The sequence below is a fragment of the Penaeus vannamei genome, chromosome 1, assembly GCF_042767895.1.
Source record: "Penaeus vannamei isolate JL-2024 chromosome 1, ASM4276789v1, whole genome shotgun sequence".
Lineage (NCBI taxonomy): Eukaryota > Metazoa > Arthropoda > Malacostraca > Decapoda > Penaeidae > Penaeus > Penaeus vannamei.
The window spans coordinates 16,659,587-16,681,900 of NC_091549.1; the positions used below are offsets into that span (position 1 = coordinate 16,659,587).

The following is a 22,314-nucleotide window of genomic DNA, read 5'->3' on the forward strand; positions in this document are numbered from 1 at the left end:
TGTGTTAAAAACGTCGATCCATCTTTTCAGTTTCCAGTGACAATAAACGCAGACATGCCACATAACACTTAAATTTTACTAAATGTGTAATGCTATCGTGATGTCAGTAGGATTTATTGTTATATTTACCATACCGTATCATTACAATAGATTATCAAAATAGGATCTAAAACGATTTACATGATATTTATCCAACCATCATTAACTTTAAGATGTGACACTGCTCAAATCAGAGACTAAATCGTAAAAAAATCTTTGGTCTTTCGTGAATACCGCCCAGGAGGACAAGGAGTGGACGAATGAGATTCAAAGATTGTGGAACACATTAGCGAACGTAATTCCGAGTTGCAGTAAAAGAGATGGGAGCTACGCCAAGTTGACAAAGATGGATATCAAGAAGAAAGAAATAGGCAGAGCATAATTCTCTGGTCGGCTAGAATCGGTGAGGATACTGAGGATGTTTTGGTGATGTTTCATGAAAACTGATGGGGATAGGCTCAACATTTAACATTTGTGATGTTCATGTATATTCATAGATCTTCCCTTGCACGTGTAATGCCTACGCGAAAAAGAAAGAAAGAAAGGCGAGAATAAAGCATCACGTTAATTGATGGAAATGAAAAGCAGGTAACAGATAAAGCTGATTAATAATATCAACTGTAAAAATAATGCAGTGACCCATGATGATATGATAGAAAACGAAAATAAACTTTATTCATAGAAAATTGCTTATGTTCTGTATTATTAGATGTGTAAATGTTTTTATATTTCTTTTATTATCAACTCTTGATTACACACAAATGCACACAGAAACACACACACGGACGTACTTCCTAAGTATATATAAGTACTTTATGTACTCACACGCATGCACATACGGACGCGCGCGAGCACACGCGCGAGCACACACACACACACACACACACACACACACACACACACACACACACACACACACACACACACACACACACACACACAGACACACACACACACACACACAAACACACACACACACACACACATGCACGCGCGCACGTGTATGCTTAGAATTCATAATGAACAAACTGTAGTTCAAACAACGAAGGAGAAAGCAAGAAAACGCGACTATACCAAAAGCCTTTTCGCAGCATTACTTCTTCGGGGCACAGCAATGATCGCACGGATGGCAGAGCAGGAACGTTACCCACCAAAGTTCTCAGACAAAGGCAGCTACAAGAACTTGTTTGTCATGTTAACATAGGCGTAGGAAAAGGGGGCAGGGGAGTGAGCGCCCCCTGCTCTAGAATATAGGGGCGCGGGATCCAACTTCTGCCCCCATCCCAACTTTTCAACTTTCGAGGACATTCCATGTAAACAAACAAGCAGTGCAATTCCTTAGTTACCCGGTTGATGAGAACACAGACCCCCTCCAACATTAATTGTCAAGTATTAGCTAAATAAAAATGTTTGAGATTTTAGTGCAGAAGTTATTGATCGTATCTTTAAAACTGACTGCTAAAATCCAGGAGCTTTCGGGAGCTTTGCCCCCTGGTCCCCCACTGGGGTGCTGCCCAGGACCTCACCAGGGGCCTGCTACCCCCAGGACCCCTTGCTATATTTATATTCTTACGCCTATGATTCATTATTCAAAGGAACACATATTAGAATTTAAATATTCTATACAAACACACACACACACATAGTGCATACCCAAATACAGTTAGAATGAGCCTACATTTAAAATCAATTGTATATAAAACGCGCACACACACACACACACACACACACACACACACACACACACACACACACACACACACACACACACACACACACACACACACACACACACACACACACAAACACAAACACATACATACGCAGAGAAATATATGTATGTATGTATGTCATTATATGATTTTTTCATATGCAAAATAAAATCCGTTTACTATTTTTTCTGTTATTATATTTTGTTCTAATCAATTTTTGTAAGGATGTCATATGAGTAAGTTTTTCATATGCTATTGATTTTAAATGTAGACCCATTCTTACTGTATTTGGGGTATGCACTATGTGTGTGTGGGTGTACGTGCGTGCGTGCGTGTGTGTGTATGTGTGTGTGTGTGTGTGTGTGTGTGTGTGTGTGTGTGTGTGTGTGTGTGTGTGTGTGGGTGTGTGTGTGTGTGTGTGTGTGTGTGTGTATACACACACGCACAAACACACACACACACGCATAGTGCATACACAAATACAGTAAGAATAGGCCTACATTTAAATCAATAGTATATGAAAAACTTACTCATATGACATCTTTACAAAAAATTGATTAGAGCAAAATATAATAGAAAAAATATTAAACGGATTTTATTTTGCATATGAATAAAACATATAATGACATACATACATACTTATATTTCTCATCGTATGTATGTGTGTGTGTGTGTGTGTGTGTGTGTGTGTGTGTGTGTGTGTGTGTGTGTGTGTGTGTGTGTGTGTGTGTGTGTGTGTGTGTGTGTGTGTGTGTGTGTGTGTGTGTGTGTGTGTGTGTGTGTGTGTGTGTGTGTGTGTGTGTGTTTGTATGTGCGTGATGATGATGAGGATGAGGATGAGGATGAGGATAATGATGATGATGATGAGGAGGAGTAGGAGGACGACGAGAAGGAGGAGAATGATAATGATAACAACAACAACAACGTGATCATAATAATAATAATAATGATAATAATAATAATAGTAATAATGGTAATTATGATATAATAATAATAATAATAATAATAATAATAATAGTAATAATAAAAATAATAATAATGATAATAATAACAATAATAATAATGATAATAATGATAATAGTAATCAAAATAATGAAATAGCAATCATATGACAATGATGATGATGGTGAGGATATGAATGTTAATAATAGGAATAATAGTAATAACAAAGATGGTAATTATGGAAATAATAATAGCAAAAATTATAATGATAATGATAACAATAAGAATAATGATAATGACCATGATATGATAATAAACATTTTTACGAAAATGATAACAATAACTATGCTAATCATAATAACGCATTGATCTAAATCATTGCAATAGTGAGTTTTGATGTGTATAGTTATATGATTATGCAGGTCAAGCAAGCAAGCAAAAAAGAAAAAAAATCAAGGAACCAGAGACATGGCACACCGGGAAAAAAATCCTCAGACGTGGCACCACCGCAAAGAGGCTCAGACTGTAAACAATCGCGATGGAAGGAGCAAGAGACTGAAAAATTCTCTTCCTTTTCCTCGTTTTCTCCCTCACAATCTCACCTCATCATGCCGGTGACCAGCCCAGTGTCCCCTAGAGTGTTCAAAGCTATAGAAAAATCCGACATCCACACTCTAGCATGTTGTCGCGAGGAGGAAATAAGGGCCATCCTGCCATGCCTGGTGAGGATGAGCTTGATCGCGCCCCTGGACCACTCCGAGGAATGCATTGCAGGCAGGAAAGTCATCCTCAGGATCCTCTCGGGAATTGAAGTGGTCAATTCCCTCGTGGCTCTCCTTTCCATTGACTTCCCTGCGTTGGAGATCGACGTGAAGAAGGAACAGCAGCTGAGGTATGAAGGGTTTTGTTCACTGGGAACTTGATTGATAATTTTGTAGTTTCACACAGTCGTCCAACCTTGCAGTTATTATTCCTTGTTTCAGTTATTTCAGTGTAATATGCGTGAATCTTTTGTTAGCTTTCATTGGTAATGATAGTGAAAGCATTGGTAATTGTGAAGATACCTCACCCCTCTGAGATTAAAGATTATTACTCCAGTCACTCCTGGGAAACCCACAAATATCACCATATCAATCAAACACTTTCCAGACAATATGTGGAACAAGGTAGTGCCTGAGTTGGGAGATAAAGCCTGTATAATTCGATAGACTGATAACAACCAAGACACGTTTCTTCTATGGTAATATTTGTGCAAGTGCTTCCCTAAGGTTCTATTCATAAATACACAGAGGTGTGAGCCCAATTTAGGCTTAGTCAATCATCTTGTTTTCATGTTGAGAGTAAATATTGGACTGACCACAGAACTCATTACTGCAATGTGTGAAGTAGTTCATGTGTTACTACACGATTGTCAAAATAGTATTTTGCTAATCATCAGTATCTGCCGTTCCACATTTATGCTTTGCTTATTAATGTTATTATACCTCTATTACATGTTTCAAGATTTATTAAACTGCTTTTTACGAGATTTGATCTGAAGAACTCTTTGTGCATACACATTTGTGTGTTTCCGGCTGCAGGTTTTGACAGGAGGATTCATGGATATATTCCCTAATATACTTCATGCCCTCTCTAGCTATCGGGACTAACAAATTAAGTGTTGATGGAAATGGTATTCAGATATCCTCAATAAAGCATTTGCACAAGAAACAACACCGAGAATCATTGAAATCAGTGGATTTCCTTTCAGTGACCAATGATAATTTGTAGGCTGCGACCTTTGAGCAAAAGACATTAAAGGCCCTATCACATTAGCACTTTTTCCGTCAATTTTTTGCGTTTCCGAATGAACTCCTTATGAAAATCATGTAAACAAACATGGCGCTATCGGAGTGACGTCCTGGGAATCACACAAATATTCTCATACATGTTACGTTATTTTAAAGAAATATGATGATGTATATTGTATATATGAATTTTCTAAAATATTAGCTTATGTTTACATTCACTCATCCTATCTAATTTTTTAATTGCAAAAGATCAACACGGAAATTAGTCAGATGGAAACAGTTGTAACTCTCTTGGTCTGGGAGGTGTTCTGTTTGTAGACGATCCTTGTGGAAAGCTTCAAATTCAGACAGAACCCCAGAAATTGACGGAAAAAGTGCTCGTGTGATAGGGCTTTTATGGTGTGAACTGCAGCGATAGTTTTCTGAAGTGCCAATAATTAAGTGGGTATTCATATATGTTTTTAAGTGCGGATGGAGTCTGTTTTATTTTTGTTTTGTTTATGTTGGAATTCAAATATCTGCAAGAAAGAAAATTGGGTAATTCTATACTCCACATCAAAAAATTTATTCATCAATCTAAGTTGCTGTGACTGGGCATCTGCCAGCCCCAACACCCCCCGGGAAACATTGTCTTCACCTTGCTTTGCATGGCAAGATAGAGTTGAAACTTGGTAGTACGGCTGAGAGCGCCACTTTCAGCGATATTTTACCTTTATTTGTGGCGTTACCGTTCATGTTTGCAAATTATTGCTTGTACCAATGACTGCAACTTTTATCCTCTACAATAACATAATATTCAATTTGCCCTAACTTAGTGCGTCCATGCCGTAAAGATTAACCAAAATTTGAGTGCGAGCAAAAATTATCATAGCTGCGACTCATGGTCGGAGTCACTGTTTTCCAACCTGGGAGACTCCCACATGATTACCATAGACTTACTCCCTGCACAGCATTTGTCATGACATATTTTCTTTATTTCTGACATTATACTTTACCAGTGCAGATCATTTCATATGTCATTATGTGTAGTTTTTCCCTTTTTTTAGGGTAGTGTCATTACATTTTCCTGTAGATGTATACCAAAGTATTACATGTTGAACAACTTTCTTATTATCAAATTACAATGGAAAATACCATTGATGAAAAGTATCTTACTTTTTTTCATTCTATCCATTACAGGCTGTGTGGAACTGAATCTATACAATAGATTTTGGAATACTTGACATTATGCCTATTTCAAGGTGATATTCTTTATGAGTAGGGTAGGAGTTATTTGGTTGAAGTTAGTGGAAGGATTGTGTGGTAAATTGAAGCAGGATTAATCATCAGTGAATCACTTGTTTTGGTTTTGTTGTGCTGTGATATGCTATAAGTGTATCAAAAAGTTATGAAGTAGAGCAGATGATATATACAATACTGAAAATATATAGAGTGGTAAGAGGACTCTCATCCCCAAGAGGTGTACAGTCATCCACCCCATCATGCTCCTAACTGGCAGAGAGTAAGTCATGATAGATATATCATGATCTGCAGTTGTAGTTTGGAAGTCTTGTGGCATATCGAGGAAAATTGATGTCTTTGTACAAGAAAAATTGAGAAACAGAAAAACAGATTTTTTATTATTATTATTATTATTATTATTATTATTATTATTATTATTATTATTATTATTATTATTATTATTATTATTATTATTATTATTATTATTATTATTGTTATTGTTATTGTTATTGTTATTGTTATTGTTATTGTTATTATTATTATTATTGTTGTTGTTGTTGTTGCTGCTGCTGCTGTTGTTGTTGTTGTTGTTGTTGTTGTTGTTGTTGTTGTTGTTGTTGTTGTTGTTGTTGTTATTGTTGTTATTGTTATAATTGTTATTGTTATTATTATTGTTATTATTATTATTATTATTATTATTGTTATTATTATTATTATTAATATTGATGTTATTGTTATTATTTTTGTTATTGTTGATATTATAATTTTTTTTATTAATTTTTATTTATTTATTTATTTATTTATTGTACTCTCAACCACTGATTTTCAATTGTTTTTGCAAGAGAGCCATATTATTGCTAATGTTCATTTGAATGTCTTCATTCTCCCTATGGGGGGGGGGGGGAATTGACTCCTGTAAAGTAAATTTTTTTCTCCATTTTTCAAATAGCCAGCAGTATCACTCACAGCATGCATTTTTTTTGAGAAGCACTTGAAAAATTTTCTTTGGCTATTTCATCCCTTTATAAAGAATGGCTACTCTGATGGGTGTGTTGTTTGTAGGATGGATGCTTGCGAACACTTGTGTGACATGACTCTATGCCTCTCTTCTGCAATTTTGTTTTCTCTTTTTATGTGTAAGTGGTTTTAACTTTTTTTTTTTTGCTATTAGAAAATGTTCATATTTCTCATTTAATTTGCTTTATCCTGATGGTAATGGACTGTTTTCCTTACACAGACTCCATATCATCTCTCTAGGTTGTCTGTAACTCAATGCTAGAATAAGTATCATTTTGTTATTATGTGTTTTTTTTCTGTAATATTAAATTTTCTGTAATACAGCCTATGCTCCAAGTCTTGGCAGCTATGAATACAATGTTGAGCATAGAAATGATGTTCTCTCTGGAGCCGGCATTCTTCCAGTCATGGCTCACGGACACTACATTCCACACTTGGTTAACATTGGAAATAATATATATTTAATTATATATTATTGAGATACCTAATGAATTGATATTGGTTAATGTTCTGTAGATATTCATGAACTGATAATCTGTCGGTAATGTCATTATCAAGTGTCTTATGTATGTTTGCAGCAAGCAAAATTATATGTAGGAGTGTTTTATGTAAACTGCAGAAAATGCCAATTTATCCCATGATGCATATGCCTCTGTTACAAGAAGAAATAAGCCAAGGGGGTCTATTGATTATATGGTAATATCCTTGTTCAAAAGTTACCTAATTCAAAATAGCCACTCTGACTTGAGGAGGAAACTCAACTATTGGTATATGTATTGGGCCATGTATGTAGAATATTATTACAAGAAAAAAGAAAGAAAAGAAAACAAAAAGAAAAAAATAGATAGATAGATAGATAGATAGATAGGCTACTTTACAGCACTGACATCTTAATTTTGTCTTTAATGTTTATGAGGTTTGACAGTTACAATTTTGTTTTTCAGACAAAAACTTGGAGGTGGAAGCCAAAATGAGAGTGTCCTTGTTCAGAACCTGGCCAATGGACTGGCACTTGAGTTTGAGTGTTCGGATCCCACAAGAAGACTGCGCTTACTGCTGTCAGAATTACTCTTGGTCATGGCACAGGTAAGGATTTTTCTTTTCTGGGTTAAATTTCAATCTTGATCATTTTGTTTTGGGGTAGTATGCACAAATTATGGAAATGTAAGGGTCTACAGAGTCTACATTCCAGAATTAACCAACATTGTTCCATTTGTTCATATAGAGAGTATATGAAAAAATGTAATTGTTCAGAATAGGACCACATGAAGCAACAACGTGACCTCTGTACTTTGCATTTTGGCAAGTCGGCAAACCACACTAACATATATTCAGTAATTTAGCACTTGAATTAGTTCCTCATATATTTATAAGCTCCTGGGAGGTCAGTAAACTCTATTCTCATTATTTATATTGGTAATGGCAGTGATGTAACAGGACTAGACAGTAGCATAGAGCCATAGACTTTAATAAGTAATTGTGGCATTACTGTCTCTGTTTGTAGATAATCTTTTAAATGAAATAGGGTTCCCAACCTCAGGGCCACAGGGTAATTTCTTAGGGAGCCATGGAGCTATATGAAAATTAGGACATCAAAATAAACTGAATCGTATCTCGCCTATAGAACCTAAATATAATTATCTCATATTAATGAATTAGAATCCTTCCATAAAGTGTTCTTGCCCTATAGCTATTGACACCATTACACTATTCATAACAATTAATAACTAAATCTGAAAAGAGGACAGATCACTGAATGGGGCCATGGGGATTATTACATATTGGTTGGGGGCCACAGAATAAAAGAGTTTGGGAACCACTATGCTGAATGATATTATATCATACATTTTATATGGCCATTACTTGATTTTTTCTTTACTGTCATTGTAGTCCATTCCTGAATATTTACTACAAAAATTTAGTTTATATTTTATAACTTGTCAAGCTATGGAATTATATGCTAAATGTCTATTACTAAGATGATTTTTTTTTTTATTGCTACCAAAGATTCGCGATCCCCATCAAGATTTCTACCACAAATCATCCGAGCTGTTTGACAACCCATGCTACCTTGAAGAAGTGAGTGATGTGCTATGCATTGCCCTTGCTGAACTACCTGCACTGCTTCCTCCAGCAGAAGTCGCTGAGGCTCTTCTCCATGTCACCAATGGGCCGACGTTGATTGCCCGAATGGTGGCAAATCAACCTGACTGTTTTAGAGAAGGTCAGTAAATGAGAGTGATTTCAGCAACAGAATCAGAAATATAACATAAAATGTTTTATTTTTTGTTATGGTATGGGAAACAATTCCTTCACTTATTTAGTTTTAGTACTTGTTATTTCATAGTATACATTTTGATTTTCTCATTTTTGTGCAGTTGTGACTGGGTTGGTGATGTCAGGTGACAAGCAGGATGAGGATACACCAGGGGGTTTGCTGCGCCTCCAGGCTGTGCGAACATTGTGCCAAATGAATCCTAGTCAGGCACTTAATGTTCGGGCTCTTTGTGTGAGTTCAGTTTATTTTAAGGAAATTGCTGGTAGTAAGGAAGTTCTGAAAAGGTGAAAATATTTGTATAGTATTTGCAATAGCCATTTTTTCATTCACCAAATCAGTGTTCCAATTTATTTATACTTTTCTGACAGTTTTTAGACCTGCTCTAGCCATTCACTATGCCAACTTTTCTCATTTGTGTTTTAATGATTATTATTTTCTGTCAACAGGTAGAGCAGTGCCGGATGCCAGGCTTGGCTGTGTATCTAACCCTAGATGCAGGGAAGGCAGGGTCAGGTGTAGCAGGAAGTTCTGGAACTGTTGGAAGCAGTGTTTATGGAGGGGAAGGCGGTGATGCAGTCAGCTTCATTACAGGTTTACTCCTTTCACACAACCACCAGCAGCGTACTTGGTTTGCGCATTTTGTTAAAAGTGGACAAAGGGTATGTGAAGTCTAGTATTACAGTGTTTTTACATCATTATTCTATTTTTGTGACATTCTCATTTTCACCTGTAAATGTAAACTAAAGGGCTAATTTACATATTATGCCCAAACAGTTTACCACAGTCAACTCACAGGGGCTCATCTCATCTTTATCTTATTTATGAACAGTTCTTTTCCACTCTGAATTATACACCTGTGATTTATTTTTAGTAATATTACAATGATAATTTATTTCTCGCCATACAGAGAAAATACGAACAACAGGCTTCAGCACTGGCAGCTCTACGGACAGATCTGAGCGAGCGTCTGAGGAATCTCCTTCTCTTCAATAGCAATGACACACTGCCAGACTCACAGGTCATTCATGCCACTGCTCTGCTGAGACTATATTGTGCTCTCAAAAGCTTAGCAAACCTCAAGTAAGTTTTTTATACAAATGTCAATAGAATCATCATGTTGGTTAGCTCTTTCGTAAAGTTATATGGTACACTTGTATTAAAATTCCGATAGCGGCTAAAATTTACTTTGTCCCATTTTCTTTTGCCTTCAGATTCAGTGAAGACAAAGAGATTGGGTTGCTTCTCCAGCTGGTCACTTGTCACCCACCACCATCAGCTGCAGGTGTGAGGTTTGTCAGCACAGGTCTCTGTATGCTTATTGCGTGTCCCTCACTCATCTCATCCCAAGAGAATGAGCGGAAAGCATCTGAGTGGATCAAGTGGTTGGTAAAAGAGGAGGCATACTTTGCTGGGTAAGAGATTCTTTTTTTTTTTTTTTGCCCATTGGGTTATGTTTGATTCTGTAAATACAGTCCTCATTAGTTTGATATGTGTGGTGATAACACTGAATAACACTGTTTTTTTAACTTAGATTCACATTTACAGAGCAAGTGGTGTTTCTTCTTCATTTGGTGCTATGTTGTTATTGATGGCTATACACTTCCATGTACAACAGCTGAGTGCCATCATAGAATTAGTCAGTGCAGCTCTTGGAATGAAGGTTCTGACGAGAGCTAATAACCTCTCCCGTATCAAGTATATCTTCACCCATGATGTATTTACAGAGCAGGTGAGATTGTAGATTTTATTTATGTAGAATGAACTTTCTTTCTCCTTCATTCATCTCCAACCATTTGACTTTTCTTGTCCTCTTCTCATTAAAAATTATTTTTATGAATTGCATTATTATTCTGTTGACCTCACTGGAAATGAGTTTTGTAATATTATGTGAGGTAAGGCGGTATACTAGCTGATGTGATACAACTTCATGTAAATCAAATGGGCCTGTCCATATTCTGATAGGCAACTTTAAATCTTACCACAGAGTATCATAAATTATTTTGGAAATTATGTTCAGTTGAATAACTGTAAACTCAAGGTTGTGTTAATAAATATATCCTTGTGAGAGCTAATTGGCTTTCTTTATTGCCAACCTCAAACTAACTGACCCAGAATATGGAGTACCAGTGGGTGAAGGTAGGCCTTTGGGTGGCATTCATTCCTCACATGTTGCTCTCATTTGATCTTGGAGAGGCACCAAAAAGCACATTCTACTTCTTGACCTCAAAGCAAGATGAAATTTACCATATCTCTTAATTGCGTGATTCAGTAATGGTGGAAATGAATAAAGAGTTATTCATATCTTTTTCCGAGAATGTAATGAAGGACAATTTTTTAAAGGGAATGCAGTAATGAACATAATGTGAATAATGCATGGGTTAGGTTAACACTCAAGTCTAGTGTTTCACCCCCAAACACTTACTTTCTCTCAACTTACTGTATTAAATCACACATATATATTTTTTTTCACTATGTATTATATTCATTCAAAATATATAGAAACTTAATCTGATGAAGAATCAAACATAGTATAAATGTTACATAGTTTTATACTTGATAAGGTACTGCAACTGTGGTAAAAAAAATAATCATGGGAGAAAAAAATCATATGTTACATTGGATTCAAAGAGCATAACCACCACTGATGTATACCAATATTGTGAAAGAGAAGTTTAGAATACTTGTACTTCATGGTTATTTATTTGAAGCTCAAGAGGAGTATAATACCTGAATGTGTTGGTTATTTGGAAGAATACAGCATTAATTTGCTGTGTTTATTATCATTTTGTATGAGAGTGGAACTTATAGGAAGGCAATTAATGTTTATTCTTCACAATTATTATGGGCATAGATAAGTGTTTATACCATTTTGAGAATTGTGATAAAATTTGAAATGCACATTTTCCAAGGAGACTGTGAAAGTGCTTTTCTGATAGTTCTAGTTCAGTAGATGTTTTTTAATTCACTTTTTTTTATAACCACACTGTCTGTATTTAATTGGTCTTGATTCTCTGTTTTCTTTTCTCCCTTACTGATAAAAGTCTTGTGGGACCATTGTCCAGTCTTCATTTTGTCTATTTGCTCTATTTTTTCTTAACAAAGATGAGGCTCAATTTTTCCCCTTGTATACATTCTTACCTTCCTACAGTTTGTCACAGACACTGAAAACAAGAAGAGTTCCAGGAATATATATTTGTTTTTTGGTCTTATTCGGGTTTCTTGTTTAACCCTTTTAACTCTCACTTTCTATATTCTTAACACCCACATTTGACCAACTAAAGCCTCTTTAGGCCCAACAAAAAATCATAACAAAAGTTATGAACTGTTAAATCAGAAGACATAAGAGAAATATTGGTTTAGAGTACACTTTAATACAGTTTAAAAACATGACACTGTTTATTATGGTAAGATTTGTATTCCTTGTTCTGAAGATATTTCTTGGTACTATCAAGTATAGTATCATTTTAAGTGCTATTGCTCTTATTTATTTTGTTGTGCTTTTAACTTCAACTAAAATTGTATGAAATATCCAGCAAAGTAATTGATTAATCCTGGATGAGCTTATATTTTCCTACCTGTTTTATCAGAAATAATCATTGCATTGCTGCTAGATTGTCTCTACCAACAGCTTATATTGGTCTGGTATCAAGGCATCTAAACTAGTATGTACTGTAGGTTATGGAAGCCACCTTCTCTCAAGATAAAAAGGAAAAAATAAAAATGTAGACTCACAGAGGGCAGTTGATATGAAAACAAAGGTGGGATGTTTTTCCCTGGCAAGAAATGCATCTTTAGCATATTGTTATGTCATGTTTATTAAACTTTCTCCATCCAACATACTTGTTTTTCAAGATACACAATTTGCACAATGTTTTATTCACACTTTTGATGCCACATTGTTCTTCATTGCATGTTTTCTCAAAGTTTTCTAAAGAAGCATTTGTATGGTGGCTTATTTGAATAGGTTTTTTATGATAAGATTCTTTTCTTTTGGAACTTAGCTCTTATTGCAAACTTTTGTAGACCAGTTTTTTAAAATTCAAACATTTGTCATCAAACTATGAGACAGATCAGGAAACACATTGCAATTTATTAGTTTTTATATTGCTTTTTATATACTTTATCCTTCAGAAAGATACAGCCAAGTAGTAAGAATGAAAGTTTATGCAGATACAAGATTGCAAATTGCATTAAACAGTGCATATTCTGTATTATTGTAGTATAGATTTCAGGATTTATTTTCAGATAATCAAATCTCCCAATTGTAATGAGGCAGAATATGATTATGCATTTTTATTATTCATTTGTTAATTAGCATTACCTTTAGGATATATAATAAAAACAAAGACAATTTTGCTCTTTTCTGCAGGTTGTAACGGCTCATGCAGTCAAAGTACCAGTGACATCAGGGTTAAATGCAAATATCCCTGGATTTCTTCCTGTTCATTGTGTGTATCATCAACTCAAGAGCAGAATGTTCACCAAACATAAAGTCCCCATCAAAGATTGGATATACAAGTGAGTAAATCTAATGAATCTGATCTTGTTTCTTTGTATTGTTAGTTGATCTTGTAAAATGTGAAAAAGATGAAAGTATTGTACTATTTCTTAAGGTGCTACTTGAAACCTATGGGCTAAAATGATCAAACTTTTAAAAATATCTTTGGGATATCTGTGGAACAAAGGCAACAATGTACTAAGGGGACAACCTTTACCCATAATTCGGAGGCCCAGTTGTGCTTGGTTTAGACCTAATTTTCAAGTGTTCTTCAATGGTGAAATGTAATGCTTATTGCCTGAAATCTAGGGAAGGAAGAGAGTGTCATTATTGAATATAAACTGTCACTTAACCCATTTATGACGGGTGTCCCACAAACGAGACACCCGGTGTGACGATGGATCGGGCTTGCGCTCCAATTCTATCGCGGGCCTTGCCAGCCCGGAAACTGTTATTTTCGGCTTCAAAATACACTGGCGCTTGTGGGTTAAGGGGGATATCCTGCCCTTCTTTCTGCCACGTGCTTCTGTATCCATGCACCTACAATGGCTATATCTCAAACCGAATTTTGCAGAACAAAATAGCGTACCGCTGGATAGATTTACCTCAAAATTTGGGAAAGTATTTAGCTTATCAAGGAATGAATGACTGTCCATGGAATTCACAGGATGTAGAAGAATGAATAACTCTCCATGATATTTGCAGGATGTAAATTATCTAAGAAATGTTTAGTGAATAAGTGGGTAGTAGGGTGGGTTTTGTAATATTATACTTGTCACATTTGCTTGACAAAAGGAGCATTTAGAAAACTGAATGCAGCCTTTGATAAACATAACTTCAAGCTATAAGTATGTATGGATCTAACAAATATTGTGGATTATTGGTAACTGTGAATAATGTCCTGATGCAGAAGATTTATGCACACATAGGAAGGATAACTGAAATGAACATCTAACACTAAAAGTTTCAGCTGTTGATTGTCAATACTTTTTTTTGTAGTACCCACATATTATAGTATATAAGAGTCTTATCATTAATTACCAAAATGTATCCATCATTTATAATTTGCAATACTTTTATCTTTCTCTTTCAGTTTATTTACCTGTTATTTAAAAATATTATTGCATGCACACGCACACACACTCATGCTCACGCTCACACTCACACTCACACTCACACTAACACTCACACACACACTCTCACTTACACTCACACTCACATGCACTCACACTGACTTGCACGCACACACGCGCACACACACAGATACAGTCACACACGCTCGCACATGCTCACACATGCTCGCAGGCACACATGCACATGCAGAGGCACAGGCACACACATATGCACACAAACACGAACACAAACACAAACACACACACACACATCCTTGCTAGTTATGCAATCATTATTTTACTTGTTTACCTTTTAAGAATGTGAAATTCAAGTAACTTAAAAATATATTCATGACTTTTTTTCTCCTTTGCAGTCAAATTTGTGCATCTGTAACACCACTTCATCCAGTAATGCCACAGTTAATAGAGGTGTATGTCAATTCCATTATCTTACCTGCTAGCAAAGGAGGCCTTTCTGATACCTTTAACGAGCCAATATCGGAGGAAGAAATTATGTCTGTTTTTTCGCAATCAATATTTACTGAAAAAGCTTCTTCAGTAGTGAATGTATGTATGAATAGATACTCTTTTTGGTTGGATAATTAATATAGATGCATATGGTATTTGGATATGTTATAGTTATAGCTTAATGAAATTAAACAGTGGGTAAATCTTGATCATACCAAGGTGATTAGTTATATGAATATAAGTGACTTTTTTATTATGATTATTTATATTATTTTGAAAGTAATGTTTGACTGAAAATGTTAATTCTGTCATCTTATTTCCCATCATCATATCTTTATAACCTTAGGAGATATATTACAGATTACCTTTTTTTTGGACTTGGCTGATGTCCTCAGTTTTAACATGTGTTCCTCCCATAGCAGAGCTCAAAGCCAACAACTTTACATGCCTCTGCACCCTTCCGAAATCTCAGCAGAAGAAAATCACTGCTTCGGGAAAAGTCTCCATTTATGTCAGGTGCCTCAGCTGGTCACATTATGCCTTCACCTTCTGTCAGGACACATCACCGGATTTCCAATACCTCTTGTAATGGGTGAGTGTGGCTGTAATAGATTTTTTAATATTACTGTTTGTCTGTATGTTAACCCACTGGTAGTGGGTGATGTGATATGTGATGGTGTGATATCAAATTGCAGATAATAGGTCTTGTCTTTTCACGTTGCAAAGCTATGTCCTGATTGCCAGGATGAGGTCTCATGCATACTTAGATATTTCCAATTTTACCCAAGATTTTACCCATCAGTATTGGAACAAGGATCTAGTAAGAATTGTTTTGGGAAATATAATTTGTCAAAGATAGACGTAGCCTTGATTATTATTGAAGTCTTCATTTTTTCAAATTGCTACGTTAACCCATGATGCTGGGATGGTAAAAATATACAGCAAGGTCATTGTGTTTTTTTTGTTTATCAGTTGTCTTTACATATAGATGGCTCTACAAGTACTTCAAATTACTAGTCCTATCTATCTCACCTGTTTAATCTTCCTGGATTTTCAGAGATCCTTTTTAAAAAAATTTAAGACTATTAATAGTGTTACTAACATTATAATAATCATATTGTCAATAATAATGATAATTACATTGATATTAATAGCTTTACAAAAAGAAAGAAAGAAAGGAAAAAAAATCCATGAATATCAAGGAAAAGAGAAATCAGGTGAGATCATATCGTGTGGTTACTTGGCAACAGTGTGTTAATGGACACGGCCTGTTAAAGACTTGTTTCCATTCTAAGGTATATTTAATGTTCATTTTATTGAGATACAGCATAATGATGCAGATTATATGTAAGTAACACTTCCAGTACTTCTTCACTGATGGGAAGTCCATAAGGTCAGCAAATTAAACAATGATAGTCTTATATGATAGTACCTTGATATTTGGTGTTATTTTGTGTTGGAATTAAGGTGTGTAAATTTTTCAACTGTTGTATGGCAGTAGAAAAACTGGCTTAGATCAGTGTTGTCCAAACTGGGGTCCGCATACCCCTGGGGGTATGCAACATAGATCATAATGGTACTTGAACAAAGAAGGAACACACACGCCTCACATTTCACATTAAGTTGTTTAAGTATTTTTCAAGCATTTTATTAAATCATCTTTCTTATTTATTTATTAAATTTGATTTTTTTACCAACACCTGCAATGCAGTCTTTTCATAATCAGTATATTATTTGCATTATCCTAAGTAAAACAGTTTGTTTAGCCATTGTGAAGGGGGGGTTACATTACAATAGAAGGTAATGAAGGGTACAATAGGCAAAAATGTTTGGACAACACTGGCTTAGATTGTGTTGCATAGTTATTTGATTTGGGAAATTTTGGTTGTAGTTTTTGCTTTGCTATTAGTTTTATATATAGTCCTTAAAGTAGATGAGATCCAGAAGATTAGAGTTAAGAGAAACATTCTAGTGAGAGATTATCTACTTGACTATGGATAAAGATACTGATGAAAATGTACAATGCTTTGCAGTGTAAATGTGACATCAGTGATGACATCACAGTTGCTGCTGTTGTATTACTTGCTGCTGTATGAGGATGTACGGCTGAACAATACACTCCAACTACTGGCAAACAGCCGGCGTATCCATTCTTACTCTCCGCATCTGTTTGCTCAGTTACCCATAAGATACCTGCTTTCACATGCTCAGAAGGAACAGAGGCTATATGCAGGTTTGTTTATGTATATTATTATTTCTGGTTTTACTTTAAGATTATGTTAACATGGTCATTGTTATGTTCAAGTTTTGATTTCAGAAACATATATTTACATAGATGAAAGTGAAGCTCATAAATTGAAAATAAAATCATGATGTAAATACTTCTTCAGAAACAGAAATATGGTAATGTGTAATGACATCAAACATTTACCCTGGAAATACTCATCACACTATAAATTTATTCTCACTCCTGCATTTCCCATTCCTCAGGTCTGTTCTCGCCTTTGGTGAAACTGCTTGTGAGCCATTATCCTCAGCTGTGCCTGGTGGAAGACTGGCTTTATCAGAGTCCATCAGCTAACTCCAGCCTGGGGATCTTGCCACCTCCAGTGCCTCTTGATCCTCAGTCTGTAACGAAAGGTGATGTATTATTTGCTGTTTCAGTGGGAAGACGAATTGATGTTTTTTTCCTTTTCTTCATGAATGTGTTTGTGTATGTATGATTTTATCTCTTTCTTTCTTTCTTCCTTTTTTTTTTTTCTTTTCCTCTCCTCTCTCTCTTTCTGTGTCCTTCTTAGTAATGTGTCTGATTTACCAAATATGTTTTATTAAACTGTACTCCCATGTCAGAGAGAAGTATAATACATTACACAAATATGTCTACAGCCATGGAAGACGCTGCCGACAAACCTGGAAGGCTCCTCATCGTGTTGGACCGTCTGATGCGCATGCCTCCTCACCAAGTGTGGCCTCTGGCTGCCCCTATCACTGCCTCTATTAAGTGCCTCTTGCAACCTGGAGTGCCTCGGAAAGTCCTAGGTTGGTCAATGACTTACTTTAAATTTAATTTCTTTTGCTTATTCATAAAGATTTTACTGCATGATTATAGTTCATTTATATTTTGCAGAAGCTGCATGTGTTCATTTCCTATGTTCAGATTGAAACAATTTATTGCTTTGAAGTATTATCAGACTTTATATGTACATTTAAAAGATTATTTATCTATTTGCATTATCCATGGAAATTTATTTTTCATCTCCATTTCCTTCTATTATTTGCTGTAACAAAAAGGATACCTATTTCAGACACATACCGGCAAGTTTGGATGAGGCTAAACTCACTCTTTCCTCGTCGTCTCTGGGCCATGTCCGTTGAGGGACTACAGCCGGAGCAGCCTCAGAGCAAGTTGAGAAAGGCACTGACAGAGGATGACATCATTCTGGATCCTCTGTATGTGCTTCGATGTGATCCGAGAGTTAATAGGTGAGTTTGATTTTTTATCATACCAAACGGTATTTTCTTAATATTTTGTGTGCAAAGAAACAAGGTTTTCTTGTTCAAAGTCATCATATCTTTTATGAATATATCTGTTAATTATTTTCCTTCTTTGTCAAAAAAATTGCTAATGCATTTTTAAAAATCTTATTTATGCTTACAGGTGTGCCCCTCTCCTGCAGTTGGTTATATACATGCTTCAGGTGTATCTCCTGTCTTCCCGTACATTCCTCTCTCAGCAAATGCAAAACACACCCCTAGTGAACACTCCACACACTCCTGTGGGGGGAAATACCACCACCCCACCACAGGCTCTTGAGGAGGAGAGGGAAAAGCTCCGGGGAGCTCTCGTGCTCACACAGGAAAGTGCTGCGGTACAAATCCTGCTGGAGGCCTGTCTCATGAACAGTGATGAGAAGGTGGGCACCCTTACAGTAAGTGATTGAATTTTTAAAGTTGTTGATTATGGTGAAGGGTTTTATTACATCCCCAGTTGTATTGTGTTGCCATGGAAGGAGTACAAGGACTAAGGAGTATGTGTAACTTCACTTCTGTTCTTTGTTTTGAAAAAATGAGTTTGTGCAACTTCTTGACTATCCCTATCTCTTGCTTGTGTTTTGGATTGTCTGCTGTATTAGAAAAGGCATGTTTTGCACATAGCTACTCTGTAGAATAGAATGGAATGCCAATCATTTAATGGTAATTGTATAGGAAATGGTTTCAGTATATCATAAATGCACGGCAGACTGTTTGTTTTATCTCTGCTATATGAAAGCTAGACATGCTTGCTATTGAATGACAAAGCTCCCTACCATTTTTACCATAGCTTGCTGTTCTTTTATTCAGTGTTAGACAGTACAAGTGCTTTATTTGCATAGAATTTTAGATTAGAATACAATTCCTTTGCTTACTGCTTTGATTTTTATAATTATTTTTTGAATTATTATGCTGCATGATGATAAAAACTTCAATCGGAGTAGTTGTCGTTGCAAGAAATGTTATTCATACCAGTGGTTATCTGTGTCTAAATTTCTCCCTTCTATTTTCCAGGATGGTGCTGGAGCTCTGACTCTCCAAGAAATAAGAAGTGTTGCGTGTTCTTTCATCCATCAAGCGTTTCTTAAGGACACTACACTGGCTAAATTAGTGCACTTTCAGGTATGTTGAAAGCTGTATTCTTTCTATTCATGTTGATGCAGTTTCCGTGGTTTGACTTATTTTTTTTAGAGTTTTGATGAAGATTGTGGAGGATGTCTCATTTAAATTTGTGTGAAGAATTTTTTTACTTTTATATCTCTGGAGCTATAATTAATGAAGTATTCCTCAGAAAACAAACAAACAAACACTTTAACAAGTACACTTCTTAAACACTTTGTTTTTAGGGTTACCCTGGAGAACTCATAGGCCCAGTTGTGCGTGGTGTTCCCTCCATGCACATTGCAATTGGCCTCAATTGGATCCCAGAGCTTCTTCAGCTGCCAGACTTGGACAAGCAAATGTTTGCCGTAGAGCTTACATCCCACTTGGCCCTCCAGAATGCCATGCCTTCAACCCTGAGTATTTCTAGGCTGGCAATCAATACTTTAGCTACTCTTCTGTCAGGTAAGAGTGGAGCCAAGATTTATGGGATATGAAATGTGTAGAAAACAGTAAAGATGTATTATCAGTGTCATTTTTTTTTTTTTTTTTTTTTTTTTTTTTAATATACCATTAAACAGTTCAGATAAACCAAAGCTTCACTGTACAATAAATGGTGTTGATGAGGTATCTATAACAAGCAGTAATCTAAATGACTGTTGAATTCAGCTTCTACCCAATCAGAAATGTTATCCTTCTCCTGATGTTACAATTATAGACCAAGTGTTCAAAATATTAGTTAAAGAAATAGATTTATGCATTTTGATTTTATCTTGAAAGAGGAGCTGAAACGATGCTAAAATCCCAAAATGTTAACAGTTCTGGGAGAGGAAGAAAGACTATCCATCATGGAAGCCTCGTTGCCATCTTTGGTGCGTATTGGCCGAGCCTTCCCCTCCCTCATCGATGATTTGCTCCACTTACTGGTGATGTACGGACGGGTTGGTGCAGCACATTCTGCCCTGTCTACTGCACCATCACCACATTCAATAGGTAAAGGAATAATTGCTTTTTTTTATTTGTAACTATCAGGCATGGGTTTGAATATATACATATTTCTTGTAGGTAGAAATTATAATATATATAACTCTTGGGAAATGAGTGAAGTGGAAAATGATTGTGGAATTAAGAACCCCTTCCTTTTTTTTGTATGAAATGTCTTCAGTAGAGAGAGAATTACTAAAATATTCTGCTTTCTCTTTTTCAGCATTTCTTGACAAACCAGACTATGAGGAGGATGTGGCTTGCGAGACCATTCCATGGTTGAGGCCAAGAAAAGTGCCGCAAGAAGACAGCCTTTACGCGCGTATCATATCTACCTTCAAGGAGTTGGTCATTGCTAGTACAATGACCCACAATCTGTACTGAGAAATTTCATTGGGCTAACATAGCATCATATGTACATTTAGGGGGAATAGCCAGTGAACAGGTTCTGTTTGATTGGATAAATCCATTTAGTTGGATCCAAGATATGCAATGGTTTCTAAGTTTGGGGGGTAATTTTGTTGCATAATTTAACTTGTTCATGTGTTCTCATGTTTTTGATAGGGAATATAGTATAGCTATTGGCTATTGATGCAAAGATAGAGACTTTGGATGTCTAAAAACTTCAACCTCTCAGATCATTACAAAATTTGGATCAGATAAAGCTTTCAGAATTCCAAGGGAAAAAATTAGAATTTAAAAGGAGTAGCTTTAAATGAATATATTAAATTTGCCAGAAATCTTTTTAAGTTTATTGGAAAAAAGAATATGATGTTGTAAAGAAGGTTAAGTCCAAAATGTATGTGGACAATATTTTTGTATGATCTTTTTTTGAGAGTGTGCATATATTGTTAAGTAATTGTGTAGGAATTTAGTTGCCATTATTCTTTTCCATTTGATTTCATAGCTACACAGGTACTATGTTAGATTTTGTAAGATTACAATAAAATATATAGTGATACAAAAGAAAATATATTCCTCCCCTTTACTGTGAACATTATGCTTATTGTTCATGAAGCTGCAATAACCATTGTGTTGGAGCTTGTATATGTTATTATGGAAATATTGACTACCAGTATGTGTAGGAACTTGCTTGGACACTTGTTTGTTTTTGTTATTACTGTTATTACTATTTTGATGAGTTGAAAACATTAGATGTTTTTAAGTCATTGTGACAGAAATGATAAACATGATACAATTTTTCCTATTATCTGGAAATACTCCTGCAATTAAAGTAGGCAATAATGTTGATAATTGTGGTGTTAGTGGTGATTTTTCTTATACACATCTTATTATCAACTACAACTATCACCATAAATTCTAATGCAGTTGGGTAAAGATAATCTTGAAGTAAATTGTAAACACCTTTAATGATTTTGTCAACAACAATGATAGAAAGATATCAGTCACGATGATAGAGTAGTTTGGCGTTTACATCCCCAAACTTGGACCAGCCTTAGAAAGTCTTCAGATTAAAGGTGTTACTAAAAGAGACAGCTTTGGCCCTGAATAATGTTATGAAGTAAACATACACAAACAGTTCCTTTAGTTTCCAAAACCATCATCATTGGGTATTGTCAGTGATGAGACCACAGTGCCAGGAGTTTGCAATGAAAGCTTG

General features: G+C 35.6%; 1 protein-coding gene across 3 annotated transcripts; it reads left to right on the forward strand.

Annotated features, from left to right (window-relative positions):
* The first annotated feature begins 3,094 nt into the window (after positions 1 to 3,094).
* IntS2 (integrator complex subunit 2) lies at positions 3,095 to 21,664 on the forward strand. 3 transcript variants are annotated; one of them, XM_070118436.1, is made up of 20 exons: positions 3,095 to 3,585; positions 7,666 to 7,807; positions 8,729 to 8,945; positions 9,100 to 9,230; positions 9,446 to 9,658; positions 9,907 to 10,079; positions 10,211 to 10,411; positions 10,545 to 10,728; positions 13,369 to 13,517; positions 14,984 to 15,176; positions 15,497 to 15,669; positions 17,111 to 17,310; positions 17,568 to 17,717; positions 17,964 to 18,116; positions 18,383 to 18,560; positions 18,736 to 19,006; positions 19,623 to 19,730; positions 19,955 to 20,174; positions 20,529 to 20,702; positions 20,917 to 21,664. In XM_070118436.1, the coding sequence occupies exons 1-20, from the start codon at positions 3,104 to 3,106 to the stop codon at positions 21,075 to 21,077; spliced, it is 3,873 nt and encodes a 1,290-aa protein (XP_069974537.1). In that variant the 5' UTR covers positions 3,095 to 3,103; the 3' UTR covers positions 21,078 to 21,664. The 3 variants fall into 3 exon arrangements, with proteins under 3 accessions (XP_069974537.1, XP_069974656.1, XP_069974593.1); XM_070118555.1 differs by having other exon boundaries at positions 18,736 to 18,991; XM_070118492.1 differs by having other exon boundaries at positions 15,500 to 15,669.
* Positions 21,665 to 22,314: the final 650 nt, after the last annotated feature.